At 29.4% G+C, this 23,954-nt stretch overlaps 3 protein-coding genes across 7 annotated transcripts; 1 reads left to right on the top strand and 2 right to left on the bottom strand.

Annotated features, from left to right (window-relative positions):
- Positions 1–3,728: 3,728 nt before the first annotated feature.
- On the bottom strand, positions 3,729–8,211 carry LOC113865437 (uridine 5'-monophosphate synthase-like). Of its 5 annotated transcripts, none has more exons than XM_027499977.1 (7): positions 8,133–8,211; positions 6,345–7,165; positions 6,056–6,139; positions 5,717–5,799; positions 5,536–5,623; positions 5,187–5,441; positions 3,729–3,950 (listed from the first exon to the last, which is right to left on the bottom strand). In XM_027499977.1, exons 2-7 carry the CDS (start codon positions 7,110–7,112, stop codon positions 3,768–3,770), a joined length of 1,461 nt encoding a protein of 486 aa, XP_027355778.1. In that variant the 5' UTR covers positions 7,113–7,165; positions 8,133–8,211; the 3' UTR covers positions 3,729–3,767. The 5 variants fall into 5 exon arrangements, with proteins under 5 accessions (XP_027355778.1, XP_027355776.1, XP_027355780.1 ...); XM_027499975.1 differs by lacking the exon at positions 8,133–8,211 and adding an exon at positions 7,953–8,017; XM_027499979.1 differs by lacking the exon at positions 8,133–8,211 and adding an exon at positions 7,722–7,753.
- A 1,686-nt stretch (positions 8,212–9,897) lies between these two features.
- On the top strand, positions 9,898–16,247 carry LOC113866159 (probable ADP-ribosylation factor GTPase-activating protein AGD11). Its single transcript, XM_027501044.1, has 8 exons — positions 9,898–9,940; positions 11,021–11,105; positions 12,440–12,515; positions 13,939–14,102; positions 14,185–14,425; positions 15,244–15,360; positions 15,461–15,556; positions 15,966–16,247. The coding sequence occupies exons 1-8, from the start codon at positions 9,898–9,900 to the stop codon at positions 16,245–16,247; spliced, it is 1,104 nt and encodes a 367-aa protein (XP_027356845.1).
- Positions 16,248–19,984: 3,737 nt separating this feature from the next.
- LOC113865327 (uncharacterized protein At3g28850-like) lies at positions 19,985–21,723 on the bottom strand. The gene is made up of 2 exons (XM_027499793.1): positions 21,411–21,723; positions 19,985–21,316 (listed from the first exon to the last, which is right to left on the bottom strand). The coding sequence occupies exon 2, from the start codon at positions 21,309–21,311 to the stop codon at positions 20,469–20,471; it is 843 nt and encodes a 280-aa protein (XP_027355594.1). The 5' UTR covers positions 21,312–21,316; positions 21,411–21,723; the 3' UTR covers positions 19,985–20,468.
- Positions 21,724–23,954: the final 2,231 nt, after the last annotated feature.

Raw genomic sequence — 23,954 nt, 5'->3', positions numbered from 1 at the left:
AATATTTGAAAACGGTATTTAGCTTGTTTGTTTTCAATTTGAATGAGTATTTATACAAAACATAATCTTTCTAGTATTCATAATGAAGTTTTCAATGGAAGCTGGACTCCTTTTCTCTTTAGTAATCATGGACATAGGCTATCACATCTTTTCTTTGCTAATGATATAATTCTATTTGCTAATGTGATAGGCAAGGCCCTTAGTGATTTTTGTGATGACAATCATAGGCAAGGCCTTTAGTGATTCATGTTCTATTTCTAGTCTTTCAATTAATAAGGATAAGTTTGGAATTTACTTTTTAAGAAACTGTAATTCTATGATTTCTTAGTTTGAAAAATATTTAGGTATCCCCATTAGCCATCTTACCCCATCTAGACAGGACTTTTCATTTATAGTTGATAAGGTTAGGAAGAAGTTCTCATTTTGGAAAATGAAATCCCTTTTCATGGTAGGTAAAGTCCTTCTTTTTCAGTCCTTCATTATGAGCATATCAACCTACTTTATGCAATCCTTAATTATCCTCAAATCTGTGTGCAGAGAGGTTGATAATATTTGCAAAAAGTTTATCTAGAAGTCTTTGGGTAATAGAAAGTGTCATCTAATTAGTTAGAAGAAAATTTGTAAGCGTAAGGAGGAAAAGGGTTTGAGTTTTAAAAATATTAACCTTGTCAATTAAGCTTATACATTATGAAGTTGTGATAGAGGCTTATAACCTTCCCTAATGAATTATGGGCTCAGGTTTTATTTAAAAAATACAAATTTATTTTGGACAAATCTCCTTGTTCTAGGAATAGTCAAAATTACTGTTCTTTATGGAAGAGTATGTTGTCGGTCAGGACCCCCCTTCTATAAAGGGTAACGCTGGATTTTAGGGAATGACTCGACTATTAAAGGACAATTGAGTTTTTAAGTATTATAACATTTCTAATTTTGCCTTACAATCTATCCTAGCTAATGAGTTGAATATGCCTATTGCCTTTTTCTCTACCCAAGGTAGCTAGGTCCCTGCTGCCTGCTTCTCTTTGTGAATCCATTAGTCAAATCCCTTCCCCCTAGGTTGGATGAGAGCCAGGACCTTTTGTACTAGAAACATGCTATGAATGGTCTTTTTTCCATTAAGTCTGCTTATAACTTGATTGCCCCTTATGAGGAAGGTGAGGAAAACCGTTATAGCACCTTTAACCTTGTTTGGAAGTGGGAGGGTCCTCCTAAAATCTCAATATTCCTTTTGGAAAGTTGCTCATGGCAAGTTGCTAACAAATACTGAGCGGGTTAGTCGTGGTATGGCCAATTCTCCTGATTGTTCTAGGTGTAGAGATGTTGATGAATTTGTCATTCATGTCCTTAGGGATTGTTGGTTTGCTAAATAGGTCTGGGATAAATTAATTTTTCTTGATAACTGATTAGTTAGCTGGAATACAACCTGCCTCCTTACAACTTCTAAAATTACCCTCACTAGAATACCCTTTTTGGTATGGTTGTCTGAAATTTATGGAGGAATAGAAATAACTTTATATCCCAAAGCTCCCCCTTGAATACTGATTCTTTATTGCTGAAGATTATGCATGATGCTAATTTTTTTTTTTTAGATATGTGGCGTGTAGAATCTAAAGATTGGATCTACTCTTATGGGAACTCAAAGCTTGGTTAAATGACAGTTGTTTCTTCACCTGCAGTTCAAGATGAATGTGGACGGGTCTACTTCTCAAAGTGTTGGGTTTGCTGGATGTGGTAGCCTTATTTGTGACAATCATAGTACACTCCTTGCTAGGTTTTATGGTGCCTTGGATCCTTGTCTTCCTCTTGCTGCTGAACTTTGGAAGATTTATTGGAAAATCAATCTTGTCCTAAAGAACTTTTAGATAGTCTGGATTGAGAGTGACTCAAAAGAGGCTATTCTTGATTATAATCACCTTCTGTTTTATATAATTAGAGAGATTAGGATCTTGTTCAAAGGTATTCGCTTTATAAAATTCTGTCATGTTCTTAGAGAAACAAATCAATATGCTAATTGACTTGTTAAAGTTTAGGCTGGTTGTAAGATGCCTTTTTATTACTTCGATAAGCCCCCCTTACTTATATCCTTTCTTAAATATAGATGCTTTAGATTCATGGTATCCTAGATGTATTTCTTAGACCTTTACTGTCTTTGGGCTTTTTAGCTTTGTTTACTTAAAAAAAAAAAAAAACTTGTCACCATTTAGTACTTAGTTTTTTTATGAAGATTTATAGCATTCTATTACTTACATGTGATATGCCATAATGATTGAAGGTGAACATAAATCTTGCATTTAGTTTCAATAAAAGTTTAAATGTTATTTTAGAACTTATGTTATTGATTCAATTTTTACAAACTAATTACTAAATACAAATACATTTCAAAATAGTCCCTAATAACAATGTTACTTTATATTTTAATGTTTTTTATTTTATTCTCCATACATAATAATTTTTATTCTATTCTTTATATGAAAAAATATTTAAAATACAAGGATCAAAATTAAAAGAAAAACTGCTATAACAATAATAAAAAAAAAAAATATGTTATGTATATGAATTAAAATGAAAAAATATGTTTACAAAGGCTAAAATAAAATTCATCATCAAAATAAGTTGAAAATTATTATAGTGATTCATTTATTAACTTTAAACAACATAATTATAGATTAATGTGATTATAAACATTATTATGAGAAGATAATGTTTGAGAGTTGGCTTAAAAAGTATTTTAATGTTATTTTTTGGTATTTTTAAAAAAATTATAGAATATAAAATTATGTCATACCTTAAATACTTTTGAAAGTTTTCTTTAATTAAAATAAAAAATTTATCTTTAAAATTAATATCAACCTTTAATACAGTTGATTATTGAGATGAAATTTTAATTTTAATTAAAGAACAACACCTAAAGAATTGTATTCAAGTTTTATTCGTAAAATAAGCAAACTACCATAATTGATTGTATTTAATGACTATGATACTTAAAAATTGATTCACATTATCTCTTTATGATCTTTATAATGAATAAAAATAAAATATTTTTTATTTAAATATTAATCATCTTCACATAAAAATCTTCATAACCATATTAAGTTACAACAAAATTGTTTAAAATCAATAAATAATCTTTTTAATCAATCATAAATCACTATAATATTTTTCAACTTATTTTGATAATAAGTTTTATTTTAGTCTCTATGCATAATATTTTTTTTTTTCAATTTGCTCCAAGCAATTAATTTATTTAAATCCCTATAATTTAAATATTTTTTATATAAGAACTAAAATAAAAATTGTATTATGTATAAGAACCACAATGAAAATGTGTTATGCATAAAAATTAAAATAAATAAAAATATTTAACTATGAAATAGTAACGTTATAACAGAAGTTAACGACATGAATATTTTTAAAAATATTTATTTTATTTAAGGGCTTATTTACAAATTTAGAAATTGATTTTAAATCTTTAATAAATAATATCCCGGCAATATATTTCAAGTACACAAAACCAGTTAATATTCAGAAATTGATTTCCACTTGAATTAACAATACGTAAGATTTACAATGAATGCTATGCATTGGTTTTGTCCCATGACAGAAAAGGAGTAAAAGAATAATGTCAAAATTATTATTCAACCAATTACATGCAGAGGAAAATGAAACACTTCTGGTAAAGATCCAGAAAGCTGAACTGCAATTATTTTCTAGCCAAAGGGGCAGGGGGGCTAAGAAGAAGAAAACAAAACAAAACTCCATGGCTGCTTTCATGTCCAGATGTTATTCATAAACTGATATGAAATGAAATATCTCTTGCAAACAAAATGGGCACTTCCCAAGTATGCACTCCATCCTTGAAGACGGTATTCGCGAGCTGCCTCAGCCGGATTTGCTGCCTTGATGATGCCACGGCCGACTATGATAATGTCACTACCCCTATCATAGACAACCTGGAAAAACATTTGGTTAATTGTTAATAATAGTAAGCTCGAATTGGAAGAGCATGCGTGTGCAAAACAGAACAAAGGAGCAGAAAGAAATGCTGCATTAGGGTATTTTCAACACACGAAGATTAGGGGGTGGGTGGGAGAAGTACCATCTCTAACACAACTGAGTTATCTAGAAGGTAAAGTATGACACAAAAATAAACTTAAAATGAACAGTATGACTATCATTTAAAAACAAAAAGTTTGAAATACAGACATACAAGTTAGATCCTAGAAAAAGAATCCAAAGAAAACCAATAATTCATTTTGTATCATTTCATTTCTACTCAAAAGTAATGGTAAAATTTACTAGCCCCAGAATATCCACAGATCCATGTCCACTATAATTAAAGATACATATCAAATCTGATGACGTCAAGTTACCAAGATAAACATTAACAACTCTTTTTTATTGAATTCAGCTTCATTTCCAGCTCAATGCAGGAGGTATAATCATATCCGCTTGTAAGAGTCACAGACTATTCACCCTCTCTCTCCCCTTCCCTTTATATTTTTTTTCTCTAGCAAAATTCTTTTAGACCTAAGAAAGAATAAAAGAGCAACTATATTAAAGTAAAGTTTCTTCACACGTTAGATATAAGGCCATTCATAAGCCTTCACCTAAAACCTCAAGCTTTTGGGAGAGTTGGTGACTGATAATAGTAATAAGCCCATAATAAGGAGTATATTCTAGGAAAAGGGAAGAGTGGGCCAGTTAATGTTTAGGCCCAAGCTAGAGATACAATCAGTTAGCTCATAATCAAGAGGCAGTTAGGAGGTAGTTATAAGGGATGTTTGTTATAATAAGGGTCAGACTTAGGAGAATTGCGGGGTCTTTTGTGAGTGAAAAATCTTGTGTAGGGGAATACCCAGGACCTCTTGAATATTTCTGGCATTACAGTCTGCACATACTTTGGGTACAGGACTGTGTTCTTGTTCATTCACAGTAATACAATTCAATCTTTTCCTTTCCTAGCTGCACCAGTTCTAAGACATGCTATCAGAGACTCTATGACCAAGTGGTCAAGAATCTGTTTATTGCCTCTCCCACAGGGCTCTTGCATGAAAGGGGTGTTAGATATAAAACCATTTATGGTCTTTCACCTATCAAATTAAATTTTTGAGTAAGTGATGGACAATGCATACGGTTAATTTATGAAAATGACTAATAGATACGCATGGCAATATGCATAAACTTACAGAATGTGGAGTGTTATATTGCTGCCCTAAAGCATCACCACCTGTCACCATTTGAACTCCAGGAGTTGCATGAATGAAAGAAGGATTCATGGATGCCCCAGGCCATGATTCTGGATTGACTGAGATGAAGCCAATAACAAAGTCAGAATGATCCTCAGCAATGTTCACTGCAGCAGTGGTGTAAGCTCCCTTGGCAAGGTTACCAGCTGAACTCATTTCCGCAAGCAGCAATAGACCCCTTCCACGAGGCAAACCCTAAGTATGATGCACAAGACAGGTTAGGCTAGCATTTTTGGTCTGGCTACAGTCAAGATAATGTTCTATATAACTAGTATTATAGATCACAGACCTTCAATTTCAGTCCTTCCACAATTCCAGGACCAGAGATAATGTGAGCATTTACTATATCAGCCCAATCCAATATATGAAAGATCCCTCTGCAGACATCAGAACAGAAAGATGTTATGTTAAAAGAAGAAACAGAAGAAAGGATGCAGAATAAGAATCCATAATAGGTAGGAAAGTCTTACCCTTCATACTGCATGGTCACTGTGTTACCAATGTCAGCGAATTTACGATCCTCAAAAATTAAGAAGTTATGTTTTTCTGCAATCTTCAACAGAATAAAGCACATATTAGAATAGAAACAACTAAACCAGAAATGTAGATTCCTCAAAACTCAGTAAAAATGTAGCACATAGTCCGATACTCCGATAAGACTTATTATTGGTTAAAGTCAAGGCATCAGCGTCCTAGTTTCTATAATAAGTTTAGCAAATCTACTCCAGCCTATAAAGGTTAGCAATATCAGAACGCAAACATTTGTTCTGCTCTATTGAAAAGCAAAAAAGGTTTCTTTAGCACTTTACCAAGCGAAGCTTAGAACCAAAATCAGGAGTAAAATCTGGCAAAATATCGACATGAGTTTTCAGCAAGCATATCTCAGGCCCAACCTGACAGGAAAGAATAATCCAATTAATTTAAATAGTTTATTCATGAGGACGAAACTTCTAACTACAAGTCTACAATACTAGAATTTACAACCCATTTTTCAAATTAAGAACCCTCTCCAACACTTTCACTACTAATAAGAGATCAAACAAAATGCCAGAGACTAATTAAAAATTTTCCCACATTGTATAAATACCAAGTTCTTACCTTGTCAGCAATTTCAAGCAATTCAGCTGCAGTTCCAACATCAGCAGCCAAACACAGATTACTCTCCTTTTCAACCATTATCTCAAACAATCTCTTTCCCGTTGGATTCTTGGACAACTTAGCTCTCTCCAAAAATGATAAGGCCTTAACCTTGGCTTTAGTTGCCAAAGCAGCAACCTTCTGATTCTCTTCTAAGAATCTCATAACAACCCCTAGCATCTGCTCATCTAGCTTTCCTTTTTCCCTCAAAATTCCCACCATTTCAGTCAATTTAAGAATTGCATGCAGCTTGATTCCATTACTCTCCAAATTCTCTCTCCCACCTTGCTCTCTATCAATCAAAACAACAGCATCACTGACCTTCAACCCTGCAGCACGCAGTGGTGCCGCAGTTTCCAAAACTGATGTGCCACTGGTAACTAGATCCTCAATGATCAAGCAACTTTGGCCATGCTTGAAATCACCTTCAATGGCTTTAGAAGTGCCATAATCTTTTATTTCCTTGCGGCGCATGACCATAGGGATGTTCTGAGTGACAGAGACACATGTGGCAATGGGTAGAGCAGTGTAAGGGACACCACAGACAAGGTCAAATGATGTGGAAGAGACGGAGGAAACAAGAGTTTGAGAAATTTTCCGAAGGATGGAAGGGTAAGATATAACAAGGCGTAGGTCTATGTAGATTGGGGAGGAGATGCCAGATTTGAGCTTAAAGTTGCCAAATTTGACAGCTGAGATTTCATGAAGTTGAAGAACTAAAGACTCCATTGATGTGTCTTTCTCAATGTGCTTCAAGAATTATTCAAGAGCTTAGGGACAAGCTGTGTCAATCAGTAAGCAACATTATCAATTATAAATTTTAAGACATGTATAAGTACGGAAATACATGATCTGAAACTTTTAGCTCAACCACTAGCATAGATTTAATCATAATATTTCTCAGAGGTCACAGCATAGGTTATATCACAGAATCAGACAATTCTCACAGCATATCCAACATAGTATAACTCAAGAGGCCTATTGGTTAAAAAAATAGCTATGAACACAAGGAATATGGATAACATTCAGAACTAGTGCTTGACAACCTTACACTGATAGTGATGAGTCTGCATCCACTTCTCATGCACCCACACACACACAAACTAAGCTACCTGATTCTGATTCTTCTATGCCTGTTAATTAGGTGGTTAGAAAGCCCCAACAAATCTAGTCCTATGCAACTTATGACATGCACGCCAAATTTGTTTTTGGACTAAATCTAAGATTTAAGAAATGTAACCAACCTTTAAGATACAGTTGAATTACAAAATAACTAGAAAGAAAAAAAAAAACAGTTGAATAAATACTTCCAAGAAATTTAAAAGAAAAAACAAAAACCTCAAATCATTCAGAAACAATCATAGGCTAGCACAACTCCATGAATTTTATCATCCAACCCCCCCGCGCCAAAACAGACTGAATTTGGCATCTGCACTGTTTGATAACAAAATGAATTAAACCAGTTAGAACGCAGCGGTCAAAACAGGAAATGTAAACTACAAAAAGAATAATGTATATAACAAAAAACTGTTGTTAGAATCAACCAATGGCATTCAAAAGTTCAATGACCTTTAACCACTTAAAAACTCCTGTCCCTTCTTCCAAAGTTCCAATTTGTATTTTCAACAAAATTTATTCAACCAAAACAGTCAAATACAGGAATCCAGAGAACAACGCATGACATGAATTGAAACATTGAAATTAATCGTTGGAGAGAGAGAATGAAGGGTATGGGGTTTTGGATGGCACTTTCATACTTCATTGGGTGAGTTTTGCTGCAGAAGTAGCTATACTACGATGCGAGGGAACGTAAAGGAAAATTTGCGCAAATCAGAATACACAACTGGCGCTTAGTGTTCATACAACTTCACTGCAGTCTTCGCTGGTTGATTGATTATCAGAATTCTTTAGGATTTTAAAAAAATAAATATAAATACTAGAGACACTTTTAGCGCACTTTTTTTTCCCCACACTTTATTATTTAATAAAATTGATTAAAATAATTTAAAAAATTATGTATTTCATTTTTAATTTAATATTTCTATTCATAATTTAATATTTTCATTCATATTTTATAATTTTTAATAAATTTTAATTATTGGTTAAAATATGTTAAAAAAGTGTTAGATAGTGTATTATTAACATTTTTTTTAACTTTGATAAATTTTTCTAATCATTTTTATTTTAAAAAATATTAAATTAAAAATATATACATTTATTATTTTTAAAATATAAAAATATTTTATAATTGTTTTATTTGATAATTAAAAGAATTTATAATCATAAAAAATAAGAAAATTTAGAATAATTTAATTTTTTAATTATAAATGTCTAAAATTAAATTTGACAACAATTGAGAGATTGCTCAAAAACTAACAAATTATCTATCAAAATTACTTTAAAAACCTTCATATAAGGTGCTATCATCATCATCTTTATTATTATTATTCACTTCAAATCATGACATGTTAAAGAAAGTAATATCCTTTTTATCAAGCATTATAATACAGTAAGAATGATATCATTATTAAATGTTGCAGAAGATATTTATTTCCGAAAGGCAACAAATGTGTTAAAAGCTAAAAAGTTGTCGATATTCTTAAAGTAACATTCAAAGTTATTCAGCGTAAGAACATTTGTTTTTTCTTCTAAAATTGACTAAAAAAAAAGGATGGAAAATTCTATTTTTGGATGGGTAGCCTTGTAATGACAATGTATATTTCATTGATGCATTCCAAGCTTTGTGTTACACGTCAAAATACATATCATGCAAAGGTGCACACATTAATGTTCGATATTATGTTAAATCAGTTAGTTATTTGTTAAAAAAAGACTTCACAGCAAATTTCACATTGATCTTTGATGTCTAAGGATTTACAATTAATAAAGAATTATCAAGTTTGTTAGAAAAAAAAAGGGCAAATGATGATCTGTCTCATTTCCCTGAAGTTTCTGATTTGGTGCCACTCCTAAAATCCCATCCCATTTGGCTTGTCTATCGATTGAATATCCATTTTTTTTCTTTCGTTTTTCAATTCGTTTTTCTTGAAGTTGAAGCTTTCGTCTTCAATGGTTGTCAAAAGCTAATTTTCTCAAAGACGCTTCTGAATATTTCTAGGCTCATGCCCCGGGTATGGTATTTCAATTATTCACAATCCATTAATTGAATGTGATTTGTTTGATTTGATCTTTGTTTTTAATACCCTTTTGGTTTGTTTTCAATGCAGAAATTGCCATTGGCTTCTCCTTGAATGCTCAAGACTTAAAGAGGACAATGATGTATTTTTATGTGTAAGAATTTCTATTGCCATTGCCATTGCCATTTGCAACCTCTTAGAAATTGCTTTTGGTTATTCATTTTGGTTTGCCGATGTCATGTGCAAAATGACCAGATTTAATATAAGCAATACCTTGTATCTACATGCAGAGAGAGAGAAAGAAGCAATTAACATATGATTGGTCACAAATTGTAGCACCATTTCTTCCTTTGAGCTGAAAATATTGGTGGTCAAAGATGTCTATGCAGCATGATAATCCTGGTACAAAAGATGAATTAGGTCAGAACTTTTTATTTTTATTTATATTTATATTTTTTAAACTATTCCACTCCCCCCTCTCACACACACATAAAAATAATTAATTGAATGATTGATTTTGTACACAAGAATAACAGATTCATGGGTATGGGAGAATGCTTTCAATCAACCTTTTTTTCCATCTCCTTTTGTGAAAAATTACATAATGACAAATAACTTGATGGATGAAAAGAGATAACACATGGGTATTTTCTTTGGGCCTTGTTTGCAATTTCAATTTAGGAAAAGGAAAGAGAAGGTTTCTTTTATTGTTTGAGAGTTTTTTTTTTTTTTTTTTTTTTTTAAAAAGGCTTAGAAATTTTAAATGCCCTCATCTTTCTTCCTCCCCCCTCCCCTCTTATATTTTTCAAATTTCTTCATTTTGGAACGGTTTTAACATTCAAACAAGAAAAGAGGTTAACATCTCTTTCTCTCATTTTCCTATCTCTCAAATGGACATATGTAATGTTTAGTAACTATGGATGCAGCTACTAAAATTTTGGTTTAGTTATTTACAATTATTTTGATCGTTGGGAGTGTTGATAGGATTGTTTACTTTCTAATTTTCATTTCTTCGGATATAGTAGGTATGTAAGATCAATGTCCTGCTCTGTGCCATGTCATAAATCAAAGGTGAAATAATGATGATGAGAATTAAATGTTCTTCGGCTTTTAGTTAGGGAAAAAAAAAATTTGTTCCCAAAATGCAGCTTCTCATTTCTAGAATAAAATGACAAATATTAATACATGCATGTGCTTGGAAAACTTCATCAAGAGTCATAATGGATGTAGAAAATGTTTAATAGTTTTCAAAACTCATTTTAGGACATAGCTCCTCCATTGGAAAATTCCTATACTAAATAATCTATACTAACTATTGAATAAATATATATTCTTTATACAATGCACAATCCTGATTTACATAATATAATGAGAGAATTTGAGATTGGAAGATCAAAACTCATTGTCTATGTAACTTCATAGTGTATAATAATGAATGAAGATTAAATGTAGATGTCATCTGATATCATATTCATTTTCTTTATACTTACCAATTACTAGACCCACATAAAAGGCTCACAGATTTGATGCATGAAGCTGGAAATATGTTCTGCGCTGATTGTGGAACTCCAGAACCAAAATGGGTGTAAGTATTTACTTATTTTTTCATAAGAATTTGGTCTATGTGGTTTGTTCATTTATCATGCTGTTTATATAACATTATCTTTGACCATTAACTGAGTGTTATTTCTATGTTTTTCTAGGAAAAACTAAAAAAACAAAATTCCTTCATTTTCTAAGCTAACTCTAAAATATAAAACTTTTTTTTTTTTTTTGCGTTAAGCTTATTTACCCTTAATTAGACTAGTAACAAAAAATTCTTGTTGTTTTGTATTTATATGGAAGTGGTTCCTATCTTGGTGAACTAGGTTTTTTTTTCCTATTTCAGCGCTAAGTTTTGTATTCTTATACATAGGAAAATAATTTTATGTGGTAACCTACTTTTGTTATCTATTAGGTGTGTAAAAGATTTATCTTGAAAGAAAAATAAAAACTAATGGTAGAGTGTGTCATAGATCAAGTGCGTTTGATAGAACAAAAATTTTATTTATAATTTTTTCTAGTTAATAAAAAATAAGAGTTGAATTTTTATGATCAAAATTTTCATTTTAATTTATATCTTAAAGATGGAAAAGAAAACTATTGGCATTTGACAAAATATATAAATCTACAGTAGAGGAATTATTGTCATTTAAATATTCAAATAAAGAAAAAGTTTTAAATGCATTCACCTGCCTCCCATGTATTAACTATTTTAGCAATTTTTTCTTGGATTCATCTTTTATAAGGGTTAAACAGCAAACACTAAATTATTTTCGTTGCTGGATTTTTTTTTTCAGCACTGATTTGAGTTCTAAATTGAGGGTAAAGAATTTGATTTTATTAGGTAATTATAGAAGTCATAGAAAGTTTTGGAGATCATGGCTTGTCAATTTTTACTAAATGAATCGTGTAGATAGCTTGTTAACCAAGTCTAAAATCATGTTTGTTCTTTCAAGTTCCCATATTCTTACGGTGAAATCATCAAGTTAAACTTAATAGTTATTAATTCAACACATTTTCACATTAAAATAATGAAATTTAGAACTACATATGGTTATACAAACTTGGAACAATAAATTAATACAAATATTAGAATATTAGAATGGAGGGTTGTTTTGTCTCACTCGTTGCGAGAAGCAAATATTTGTGCCAACTTCTTGGCTGAAAAGAGGATGCTTCTCATTCCGAGCCAATCTCAGTCATAGTTTCCTCACCTCTTGAGCTATCACATGTTGGGATGATTTGTGCAATGATTGCTCAAGAATTTATGAAGATATGGAACACTATAATCATAGTTCATTGAAATGTGTTATCATAAAATCATTAGCTTGTATTATTCATGTTTTGATTTGTTAAATTTGGTGAACATCATGTCAGATCTTCAAGTCTTGGCGTATTTATTTGTATCAAGTGCTCTGGCATACATAGAAGTCTAGGAGTCCACATATCAAAGGTATGTTTCTAACAAAGCTTGCACAGGAACTTGTCAAAGACATTGTCTTTGTTATAAGGCAATATTTCTTTTGGAAAAAGTTATGGTTAGGATTGGCAACCCACCATAAATAAATAAATAAATATTTGTAGAAAATATATTTACCCAAACATTAAAACAATAATGTTAAAATTATATATTTAGTATTATCAGTTATTTTAAGAACTCCAGCTACGTGTTCACTCACGCCTCAATGTAGGCTCTACATATACTCTTATTTTATCTAAAGTTATGTTCACAAAAATATTTCAATATATCTTGTATTTTTTTACCTTTCCAAAATATAAACTAGTGGCAAACTTTCTTATCTGCTCTTTTCATCAATCATTAGCAAATCTATAAATATTTATTTCATATGACATGAGAAATATTAAGAGTAAAAGCTTGCTAGATAAAAAGTTTTATAAATTTAAATTGTTAGTACTTAATATTTCATGTCAAAGGAGTCAAAGTTTGATCAAATTAATGAACACATACCATCTTAAACTACTGATAAAGAAAAATATACAAATAGATAAATGAAAATCGGTAGGTTAAAAATAAATATAAAGTAGTGGTAGTCATGATTCAGTTTTGGTTAAATTCTTGTGAAAAAAATCATTCAAATCAAACAAACAAATAATATACAATTTGATTTGATTTGAATTTAATATCAAAATCAAACCAAATTAATTAGATATTTGACAATTCAGTTAGGATTGGTTTTTTATTTTATATTTAGTTTTTTATGACTTTTATTTTAAAAAACAAATATGTATTTTTTCATGAATTTTAATTTAACTTTTAATTTAGATCAAATGAGTGCCTCAATTAGGCCAAAATTGAAGTGAGTTTGTTGAGAAAACAGAAAATAGAGAAAAAAAAATTAATCAAAGGGTGAACTTGTAAGAAAAATTTATTGGTAAAAAGGAAAAGAACGAATGTAATACTCAATTGAGAGGATAATGTGATAGTTTAAAGTAAATAGGAGTAATCACATGTTAATACAAAAGCAACGAAAGATAAGAGAAAAACTTAATTTTAAATAAGAATATGATAGAAAAAGTAATATTATATTATATAGGTGTGATTTGGTTCAATTTATTTTGGTTTTAACAATAAAATAAAAAATTAAAAGGAAACACGATAACGTATGCAGTTTTTTTCGAGATTGTTAGTTTAATGATTTAAAAACAATTTAATTTGTTTTTCAATCACCTAACAAGAAGTTTATTTCAATTTCGTTACTATATATTCTGAAGAATCTTTAATCAAAATTAGTACTTAGTCATTATTAGAGAAGCACTTCATTAAAGTGATGGGAAGAGACTATCATATTCGTGCTTACATATATGCATTGCCCCACAACCAAAAGAAGTTCTAACATAATTTGAGGCTATAATAGGTTCTATCACTAAAGCTAGATGAATGGAGTGAGGAACAAATTGATGCATTAGCAAAGTTGGGTGGAAATACATTATTAAATAAGAAGTATGAAGCTTGCCTCCCAAGTAATATAAAAAAACCAAAACCACATTCATCCATCGAGGAGCGTTCTGATTTTATCAGGTAATTAAAAGGAAATCATTGTTATTTTGTGAAGGAATTACACCGTTCTTATTATAAAAAAAATGTACTGTTTGTTTTTCAGGAGAAAATATGAGTTGCAACAATTTGTGGAGCCTGATGATAGTTTGGCATTGGTCACTGTTATACCTCCTGGAAGAAGTTTATCATTGGCTCCAAACAGTTCTCCATGCAACAATTCTATAATGGACAAGAAACCATCTGAAAAGCACCCAATTAGCAGACATGGTATTGGGCATGCATTTCGAAATAGTTGGGGAAGAAAAGAGGTTGAGCACAAGGCTCCAAAGAAGAGTGCCTCATTGGTATATTTTTCTTGATTAATGGCATTCTATCAACTATATATTAAATTAACTGAGATGCTCTTTGTCGAAACAAGCACCAAAATGCTATATAGTAAATTTATATACTACTACTACTACTCAACCCCTCTTATCTATTTTTAGCCAAATGGAATAGGAGAGGCTTTAGTTGACTTATAAGAAATTCTTCTTTAATGAGTTGTTAAGAATATTTAAATCAAATGAACTGGTGTTCATTTTCGTATAATATTGCAATCAAATAAATTATTAAGAATATAAGTAAAAAGGAGCATAGTAAATAAGTTATATCTAGCCATAAGATAATTCTATATCTTTTCATAATTCTTAATGTCAATTTGTAAAATGATAAAATTGTGGGTGTTTATGGGAGCAAATGAGTAGAGAAAATGTTAGGAATAGGGATATTTCATCATCCATTTAGGTTCACTTTCATGAACAAAGAAAAAAGAAACAAAGAAAAATTGAATAATGACATGTTTTGCTGACAAGAAGAATCTAAATTTGTTTGGTATTATTAATGTTGTTTGAAATAAACAATAATAACGTACATAATACATTAATATGACGGAACACTATACCTTTAGTACAGTGGATTTTTATCATCTATTTTCTATATGTGCTTTTGATTACAGAGTCGTATTAAGAAGCAACTAAGAGTGAAACCATTATTATAATGTGATGCATGTGTCATTTTATACATTACCTTAAATAGAAAAAGAGAAATGACAAAATTATTGAAATGTTGGACTCCTTTTTTTCCCTTTAATTCTTATTCTTATTGATCCCATTAACCATTATAGGCAGGTATGGTTGAATTTGTTGGATTGATTAAGGTTAATGTTGTTAAAGGCACTCACCTAGCCATTCGAGATGTAAGAACCAGTGACCCTTATGTCATCCTTTCCTTGGGTCACCAAGTGAGCATCTTCATCTTTGAACTATTTTAATCTCTCTCTCTCTCTCTCTCTCAGTGTGTGTAATACTTATTATGAAACACTTCAATATCTTTTTTCGCAGTCAGTAAAAACACGAGTCATAAAGAACAATTTGAATCCAGTCTGGAATGAAAGCTTAATGCTCTCAATTCCAGAGAACATTCCTCCACTTAAAGTGGTAAGTTCAATTGTCTTTTAGTTGTTAATCATAAATGGTTGGTATTGGTGTTTGGGTACCTTAATCATACGTGTACTTGATTAAATTTTTTTATTAATGAAACACTAACAATTTCATGAATGCAGAAAATATTTTGAAAGTTTGGATATAGTTATTTTTGTAATTGATCATTTCAATAGTTGCAACACTATCATCGATTCACCGTCTCATTTTTCCTTGAATTTGAGATAAGGCTTCAGATTATTTTATTCACTTGATAAGCTATAATGTTGTGTGAAAAATATGCTTCATTTAAAATGAGTTATTGAAGGAAACAAGTTAATCTATTATTGATAATATTGCTTATGTGTCATTTTCTCCACCGATCATGTTTGATTGATTAGATTTATTTGGGTATATTTATGAACAGCTGGTGTATGATAAGGATAAATTTTCAACTGATGATTTTATGGGTGACGCTGAAATAGACATTCAACCTCTAGTTTTGGCTGCAAAGGCCTATGAGAAATCTTCAATCAACGAATCCATGCAGATTGGGAAATTTGTAGCAAGCAAGGAGAACACTCTTGTTAAAGATGGTATCATATCCCTTGAGGAAGGCAAGATCAAACAAGAAATCTCAGTGAGGCTACAGAATGTTGAAAGAGGTGTGCTAGAGATTGAACTTGAGTGTGTTCCTCTTACTCAGTAGCCATATAGCATTTAAGGGTAAGAACTCATCTGAACACACATTTTGGAGCACAAATCATAGGAACATATGAATGTAAATTGTCATGCCTCATATCATTGTAACAATTATGATGATAAATTAATGAATTATGATTTATATGGAATAGTTTTTAAAAAATGTTTATCCATTAGTTTTCACATTTTTCCTTCTTGTTAATTAGTTTATGGTCCGGAATACAAAGCTACATTATCTAAATAAGCATTGTTCTACCTATTTTGAAGTGATAATGCATTCATGAAGTTGATACCTATTTGACAATTTTTGTAATATTTTTCATCTTAAATTTGTATTGAATCCAATAAAATTGAGACCTTTTGTAATTTTTCATATGCCCGTGGAAGGAGTGAGAGAAAAATATGTAAAATTACAAAGAGAGAGGAAAAAGAGAACTGGAATACAAGCGTTGTATGTTGAGCAAATAAAGAAAATTCATTTAATAATTGTAACTAATGACTTGTTTAATTTGAGGAAACATTTTTTTTTTTTAGTTTTAGTTTTAGTTTTTTCTTTTAAGAACAAACTTTTACTTTACTTTTAATTTCTTTTCATTTTTAAATATTTATATACCAAACAATTATTTCCATTGTTCTCTAAACAAATCTTTAAAAATTAAATAAAATAGAGAAAACATATTTTAAATTTCTATAAATATGTTTAAATTTGATGTTGTAGTCCTCCAATTTTTTTATATTGGTCCTCATAAATTTTAAATGTTTTAAAAATAGCTACTTTTAAATTGATGAAGTGGCAGGAACTTAGATATATAAGGTACGATGAATAAATGTATATTACATTGTTGAAAAACAATAAATGGGCTATTTTAAAAATTTTGAATACTAGAATCAATAAAAAAAACATTTGTGAGACTAAAACTTAATTTAATTATATTTATAAGAATTTAAAATAAATTTAAATTAAGCAAATAAGGTAATATTTATTAAAAAAGGTAAAAACAAAAATATTTTGTCAAAATAAACAAACTCAAATTTGTTAAATCAAATTATTGAAATTGAAATAAACCTTCAAATAAAAAATAACAAACAAAATGAGTTTTTTTTTAATTATTATAGAAGGTTTATTTAAATAAAATTAGAGTATTTCTTTTATCAGTACAAAATTTATGTGACAAGAAATTGTTTTTCTATAAAATTTTAGGTAATATATAACAAATTTAACTTTTTACGAATAATTTAAATTTTTTTATGCATTTTATATTAAAAAATTATAATATGACTAAACTACACCAACGTTAATTCTTATATTATTAATAATTTTATATAAAATACATTCTTTATCACTTTAACTATTAAATCATAATTATGTATTATCTTTATTATTTATATAAAAATTTGTAAAAAGTAAATAATTATAAGAATGTAAATAAATTATTGTTTTTATATATTTAAAAATATATATTACATAAATCTTAAGGTATAAAAAATGAGATTTTAAATAATTTTATATTAATTTAAAATTTTATAAATATAATTTATATGATAAAATTATTTTAATTTAATTATTAATTTTAGAATTAAATTTTAAATAAATATATTAAATTATGTAATTGTTAATATAGCTTACGTCGATTTAGTTTCATCCATTGTTTCGTTAGGTTGATATTATTTAACGATTTCATTAGAAATTTATTTTTAAAATATTAATAGTATATGACCTAAATTATCTTTGAGAGTATATTAATAATTATTAAATTAATATAAAATAATTATTGTTCTACACTTAACCATTTAGCCGTTTATGAATTTTATATGTAATTTGACAGTGCTTAATTATGATTTATCGATAAAACATATCGTTCAGTGATTCAACATAAAACCTCAGAAACAGTGTGAAGGCAAAGGCATAAAGATGTCAAAGGAAAGTTACACCTACTTTTGTTTTCTACTTCTTTTTTTTAAGGCCTCAAAATTAGAATTGGTTTAGTCCATTATTACTTTGAAAAAAAGAAAAAGTTAAAAACTGTTACATTATTTATCCTTGACACGATTGCTGTAATGAAGGAAAAAGAGTGTCTTCAAAGTGACATATGAACTGGACTTGACGAAACAACATAATTTTCATGGAAATAGATAGTACGTGCCATCAATACATGAACAATTTTTCAAAAGCTTTAATGATTTCAATTATTTGAAAAAATTATAACATCATCATATTAATTTTTGTGTTATTGTTTCAGTGTTTGAAAGATTTAATTTAATTTTAGTTGACACCTCAATAAAAAAGAATTAAGTTAATGAAAATAAAATCTTTTAAAAAAACTAAATTGATATAAAAATTTTAAACGACTAAAATATTACAAAATATATAAATAATTTAATAACCAAAATTCCAAATGAAAGAAAGTTAATTTTTACGATTTTTCTTTCTACTCTGTTATACATGCACTTGCAAGCAAACATGAGAATCCACTCCCCTATATCTTCCTCTGATTTCTCAGTTGCCGAAAGTTAGGGTCATATTCAATATGATGACTTGGCTTTGGACTTCTAGCTCAGGGTGCCTTGGAAAATAAGACAGCCATCAAAATGGTTAAGAGGACAAGATCCCAACTCAATTATTGACTACGAAATATGATCTGATTAAATATTCAAATGATTTTTAGCTCAAGAAAATAGAAGTAGTGGACACCGATTCAAATTTGAAGTGCTTACATTACACCTCTCACATATCAAAAGAAATTAAATAATAATAACAACAATAACAAAAAGAAAGAAAATAAAGAGCAAGTAGGACTAATCTAAATTTTGATCTTATCTTTGATGTGAACTTAAAACACATCTACCATAGTCAAAACTAGAATATAGTAATATTAATGGTTTGGTCTTCGGTCTAATATATCAAATTATCAGCTATGGCTAGATCCTCCCTCTTGACGTTATTTTGGAAATAGAAAGGAACCTTGCAATAAAATCAAACATGGAAATAAAAACTAAAACCTTCATTGACAAATCGAGAATCATCATGATGGGTGCAAATATATTATTGCAAATTAAAATAAAAAATAAAAAAATCAGAAGGTATTGATTTTGCATTGCAGAATCTTCATTGGCTTGTATCAGAAGCACGAAGAGTACATGGAATCACTTGTTCTCAACTTCTATGGAAAAGAATAATCATTAACCATGGTCTTTTCTCTTTTTTATATGTAAATATAAAAAGAAAAGAGACAAACATGTTCTGAAACGAAGATGGAGCTATTCACTCGGCTCTAGCTGCATTATTTGCCAATATCCAATCAGTTCTGATCACCAGTTAAAATTGCACTTGATTAGAGCGTTAAGGTGTTGGAAAACAACCGCCCATTCAAAATAACCTGGCATGAACTGGCTATGATGTTCACAAAGCAGCACAAATAGTCACTCTAAAAGCCCCATGAAAGACATTTAATATTATTAGCACGTGTCGTATGCCCTCATATCATTATTAAATCAATGATGCACACACACATGGAGATATGATAAATTAAAGGCACAAAATTTGGGAACAAAAATAGTTAAATACGATATCATTGTAAAATCAATAGTCATTGATTGCTAATCCTTACAATCACAAGACTACATATTACAATTCCAACTAAGAGAAACCCTGTCCCTGCTGAGAAACCATTTTTGCATTTTAACAAGCTAAATGAAAGCAATTCAAGACCAATGTGCTATCAAAGAACAAATACAAAGAAACACAGAAATTACTAACAAATAAATCACTCCCAATATAAACTTCAATGGTTAATACTTTCAAATGCCTTTGTTCATAATACTAAATATTTACATTGTCTTGAGGGGAAACAGTCCTCCTCGGTACTGTGAATAAAACTAGAACAGCCATACTCAAACCCATTGCGTAATTTTCTTTTCTTTTTTATTTTTTTTCTGTGGGGAATAAAAATCACACTCTTGAACAAAATGCAGTTCAAGGAGCTGAAAGACACCAATCATCATCAGCTCACAACACAAACCGAAAGCACCACCCATAAAAAAATTCAAAGAGCACTTTGAATCACCACATAACCTTAAACCTTCATCAAATCACACACCAAGACCTAAAATTGTCCAAAACAAAGACACCAACTACACACCAAGGTTTCAACTATTGCAGCCGCATCAGCCACATTTTGGTACTTACAATTTTCCAGAACACCAAACATTGCTACGAATTTGGAATATTTCAAGAAGAGCAACAATTAGGACACCGAATCAAACCATTCTCATTACACTCCAAACACCTCTTCAACAACCCTTCATCCTCATCAAACACCTTTCTACTCCCACTACAATTCCCACAAGGCACGAACCTCACATCACCACAACTCTCACACATGAACCCAGCCTTCGTCCTTGGAAGCCCTTCTAGAACCTTCCCCAACTCACCCACCTCACACATGTGCTTGATGACGTCAGCACCCCCAACGTACCTCCCTCTTATAAAAATCTGAGGAAGCGCCACGTGTCCACTGTTCTTCTTCTTCTCCTCTCCCAACACACTCATCAACTCTTTCTTGTAATTCGAATCCATCGATATATCTCTCTCATCAACCCAAACCCTAAACCCGCGAAAGATCATCCGAACCGCGTAGCAATCCTCGTAGGTTCGCCTAATCCCTCGCAAACTCGTGAAATACAACACGATCCGATCCTCCGTGCCGGGTAACCGAATCGAATCCGAGCTATTGATCGATTTCGGGGGTTTTACCTTGCCGTAAAGCGATCCTTCCGAAGAATCGTAGTTATCTACCGATTTTGAGGGTTTTGGCTTGTTTTGGAGAAGCGATTCTTGCGACGAAGATGGTTTCGGAGGCTCGAAGAAATTGCAGAGCCTCTTGACAACGCTGCCGCGTGCGGATTCGACGAACTTCGTGAGCGAACCCGCGCGTTCCAATTGCGGCGGTTTCTGCGACGGTTTTTCTTTGTTGATCGTGTGAACCGTCGTTAAAGAACGGTTGAAGAACGGAAACCTAGACGACGTCGTATTGTTGCTGTTGTTGATGACGTTGTTTCCGAGTTCTGCCATCGACCCTGTTTACAACGCAACGCAAAAAGGTTCAATTTTGAAACATGGAAAATAATTAAATAAATAGATATTTATTTTTTAATTAATATTTTGTGTTACCTTGAAAGAAAAAGGAAGGGACGGTGGGGGAAGAAAGGATGATTCGGTGGGGCGGCGGGGGATGATGGACGGTGGATGTGTTGTTTTGTGTAGGTTGTCGTTTTGAGGATAGTGTTTTGTGGTTGGTTAGTTGATTGTGTTGGTGTATGTCGTTGGAGCAGTTTGCTTTCTGCGTTTTGGATTTGCAGAGAGAAGAGAGAGAGAGATGGTTATGGATTATGTGGAGGAGGGGCAGAGAGAACGAGCTGGCTTACCGTTTTCGTTGCTTTTGTTTTGTTTGAATTCAACTTTTGAAGGACAGAGAGAGAGTCGTAGCAACGAAGGCAAGAATTTGTACTTTTGTATAACGAAAATTAAATATAAATTAATTTATATTATCGATTTTTTAATATATATTTAAAAATATAAAATAAAAATTTGATTAGTAGTATTTTTTAAATTATGATTTTGAATATTATTAATAAATTAAATTTTATAATATTAAAATTTTATTATTAAAATATATTAATAATATTAGATGATGTATTTTTAATAAAAATATATTATTTATTGATATTTTATTATATCTGATTAAACATGTTAAATTTTTTTTCTTATTATATGTATTTTAAAAAGTTATAAAAATATTTAATTATTTTATAGAAGGAGAACGTGTGCTTTCGAATTAATCGAGATAGCACGGAAGAGTCTCATGCGAAAAGTTGGTGGGGTTATTAATTTATCTGTTGTGTTAGGTGTAGTAAAGAAACTAATTAAAGAATATTTAATATAGTATTAAATGTTTATAATTTATTAATAAAATGTCTTTATGTTTTTTTTTTTTTAATGGACGTTCTTCAAATGTCTGTATATTTTCAATACAGGTAAAGAGTTTTCAATAATTTTTTTATAAACAATTTTCCTTTACAATGTTTTTTTAAAAATTAAAAACTCATTGTTGATATTTTAGAAAATTTTTTGGAAGAAAATTTTAAAAGTGAGGCAAAAAGAGAGTATTTTTTTATTTTAACTAAATATGTTTAAAATTAATATTTTAAACTAAAAATACAAAATAACACATTAATATAAATTTAATATATTAATTATATATTTATTATCATAAATAATATATAATTCTCTTAATTTAAAGTTAAGAAATATATTCTCTTTTCTAAAAAATTTCTCCTAAATGTGCTTTTAAGAGAGTGTATTGTTACTCTCATGTATTTATTACTACTTTTATTTAAGTAGTTTTTAACTAAAATACTTTTATTAATAATATATATATAAATTTATTTAAATAAAAATATATTTAAAAGTTACACAAAATACATTTATATTTTAAAAGATTGTTAATACTTACAAGTATAGTATTGAAACAATAATATAGCTCATCTCACCCAACTTGCTTAATGTGATATTTTATAATTTATTTGGCCTTGAGTTAGATGTGACTATTATAGATAATAATTTTTTTTAATATTTAATATAATTATATTTATTTAAATTTAAACTCAAGATCATAAGTTAAGTTGAAATAATTTTTATTAGTTAATCTATTTTTTATAATATATTTTATAATTTATCAAGAGAATTGTTAAGGCAATTTTTATTTTTATATAAAAAATAATCTATTGGTGAATTGAGTATCACTAGACTAAACTTAATATTAATATATGAATGAAATATTTGAGTGCATGATCATAATTATTGGTTATATTAGATTGATACAGTATTTGTAAAATATAATCCTAAAAAGTAAATTTAGTCATAGGTCACCAATAATTAAAGGATAAATTTACCGTAAAATAATTTTAAAATGTGAACTTAAATATGTACATATATATTTATGGCTATAAAAAATTAGATCTCTTAATAAAATAACATTACAATAATCTAAAGTAAGAAATAAAAATAAATTTCAATACACTATAAAATTAAAAAATAATAGGTAAAAAACATAATAAAAATTTAAACAATAGTATATGTAGTCAAAATAATAATAATTTAATATCTCATACTAGTTTTTAAAATAATATTTTATATTATTTTTATTATATATGATTTATACATTTAATGGATTAAAATAATATTGAGTGTATTCTAATATCCTGTTTCGTTATTCTATTTTAATTCGTTAATATGTACATACACAGAATGATATCATTCGATAATAATATATTTAAAAAATAAAGTATTTAATTATATTATAAAAATTAAATTACTTATTTATTCAATGCAAAATTTATGTCATGGTGATTCTTTAACAAATATTTGATATAAAATAATATATCATAATATGACTTCTCATTTTATAAAAAATTAAAATACTTAATGTATTTTGCACAGAAAATATTATATTAATTTCTTAACTATTTTTAAATGATAAAAAGATTAATTAAGTTTTTTAGCACATAAACTTTATTAAAATTGAAGGTCTTACAAACAGTGATCATACAACTGGATCTAAGATTTAATATAAAACAATTTCTAAATAATTTTAAATTCATCTTTATATAATAATTTTAAATATTTGTTTTATAAATAATAAATTTTCACATAATT

Source organism: Abrus precatorius, unplaced genomic scaffold (genome assembly GCF_003935025.1).
Source record: "Abrus precatorius isolate BTA unplaced genomic scaffold, Abrus_2018 Scaffold4, whole genome shotgun sequence".
Taxonomy (NCBI): domain Eukaryota; kingdom Viridiplantae; phylum Streptophyta; class Magnoliopsida; order Fabales; family Fabaceae; genus Abrus; species Abrus precatorius.
The sequence above is the reverse complement of the archived record's forward strand: the minus strand, read 5'-3'. Positions and strand labels throughout refer to the sequence as shown.

What these genes read in the sequence shown, in the direction of transcription:
- LOC113865437 (XM_027499977.1), bottom strand. Translation starts at nt 7,112, where the DNA reads ATGGAGTCTTTAGTTCTTCAACTTCATGAAATCTCAGCTGTCAAATTT. An exon ending in TTGGTTCTAAGCTTCGCTTG is followed by an intron (nt 5,800 to 6,055) that starts GTAAAGTGCTAA and finishes ATTCTGTTGAAG; the next exon opens with ATTGCAGAAAAACATAACTT. An exon ending in GTGACCATGCAGTATGAAGG is followed by an intron (nt 5,624 to 5,716) that starts GTAAGACTTTCC and finishes TGATGTCTGCAG; the next exon opens with AGGGATCTTTCATATATTGG.
- LOC113865327 (XM_027499793.1), bottom strand. Translation starts at nt 21,311, where the DNA reads ATGGCAGAACTCGGAAACAACGTCATCAACAACAGCAACAATACGACG.
- LOC113866159 (XM_027501044.1), top strand. Translation starts at nt 9,898, where the DNA reads ATGTCTATGCAGCATGATAATCCTGGTACAAAAGATGAATTAG. An exon ending in CAAAGAAGAGTGCCTCATTG is followed by an intron (nt 14,426 to 15,243) that starts GTATATTTTTCT and finishes TAACCATTATAG; the next exon opens with GCAGGTATGGTTGAATTTGT. An exon ending in TCCTTTCCTTGGGTCACCAA is followed by an intron (nt 15,361 to 15,460) that starts GTGAGCATCTTC and finishes CTTTTTTCGCAG; the next exon opens with TCAGTAAAAACACGAGTCAT.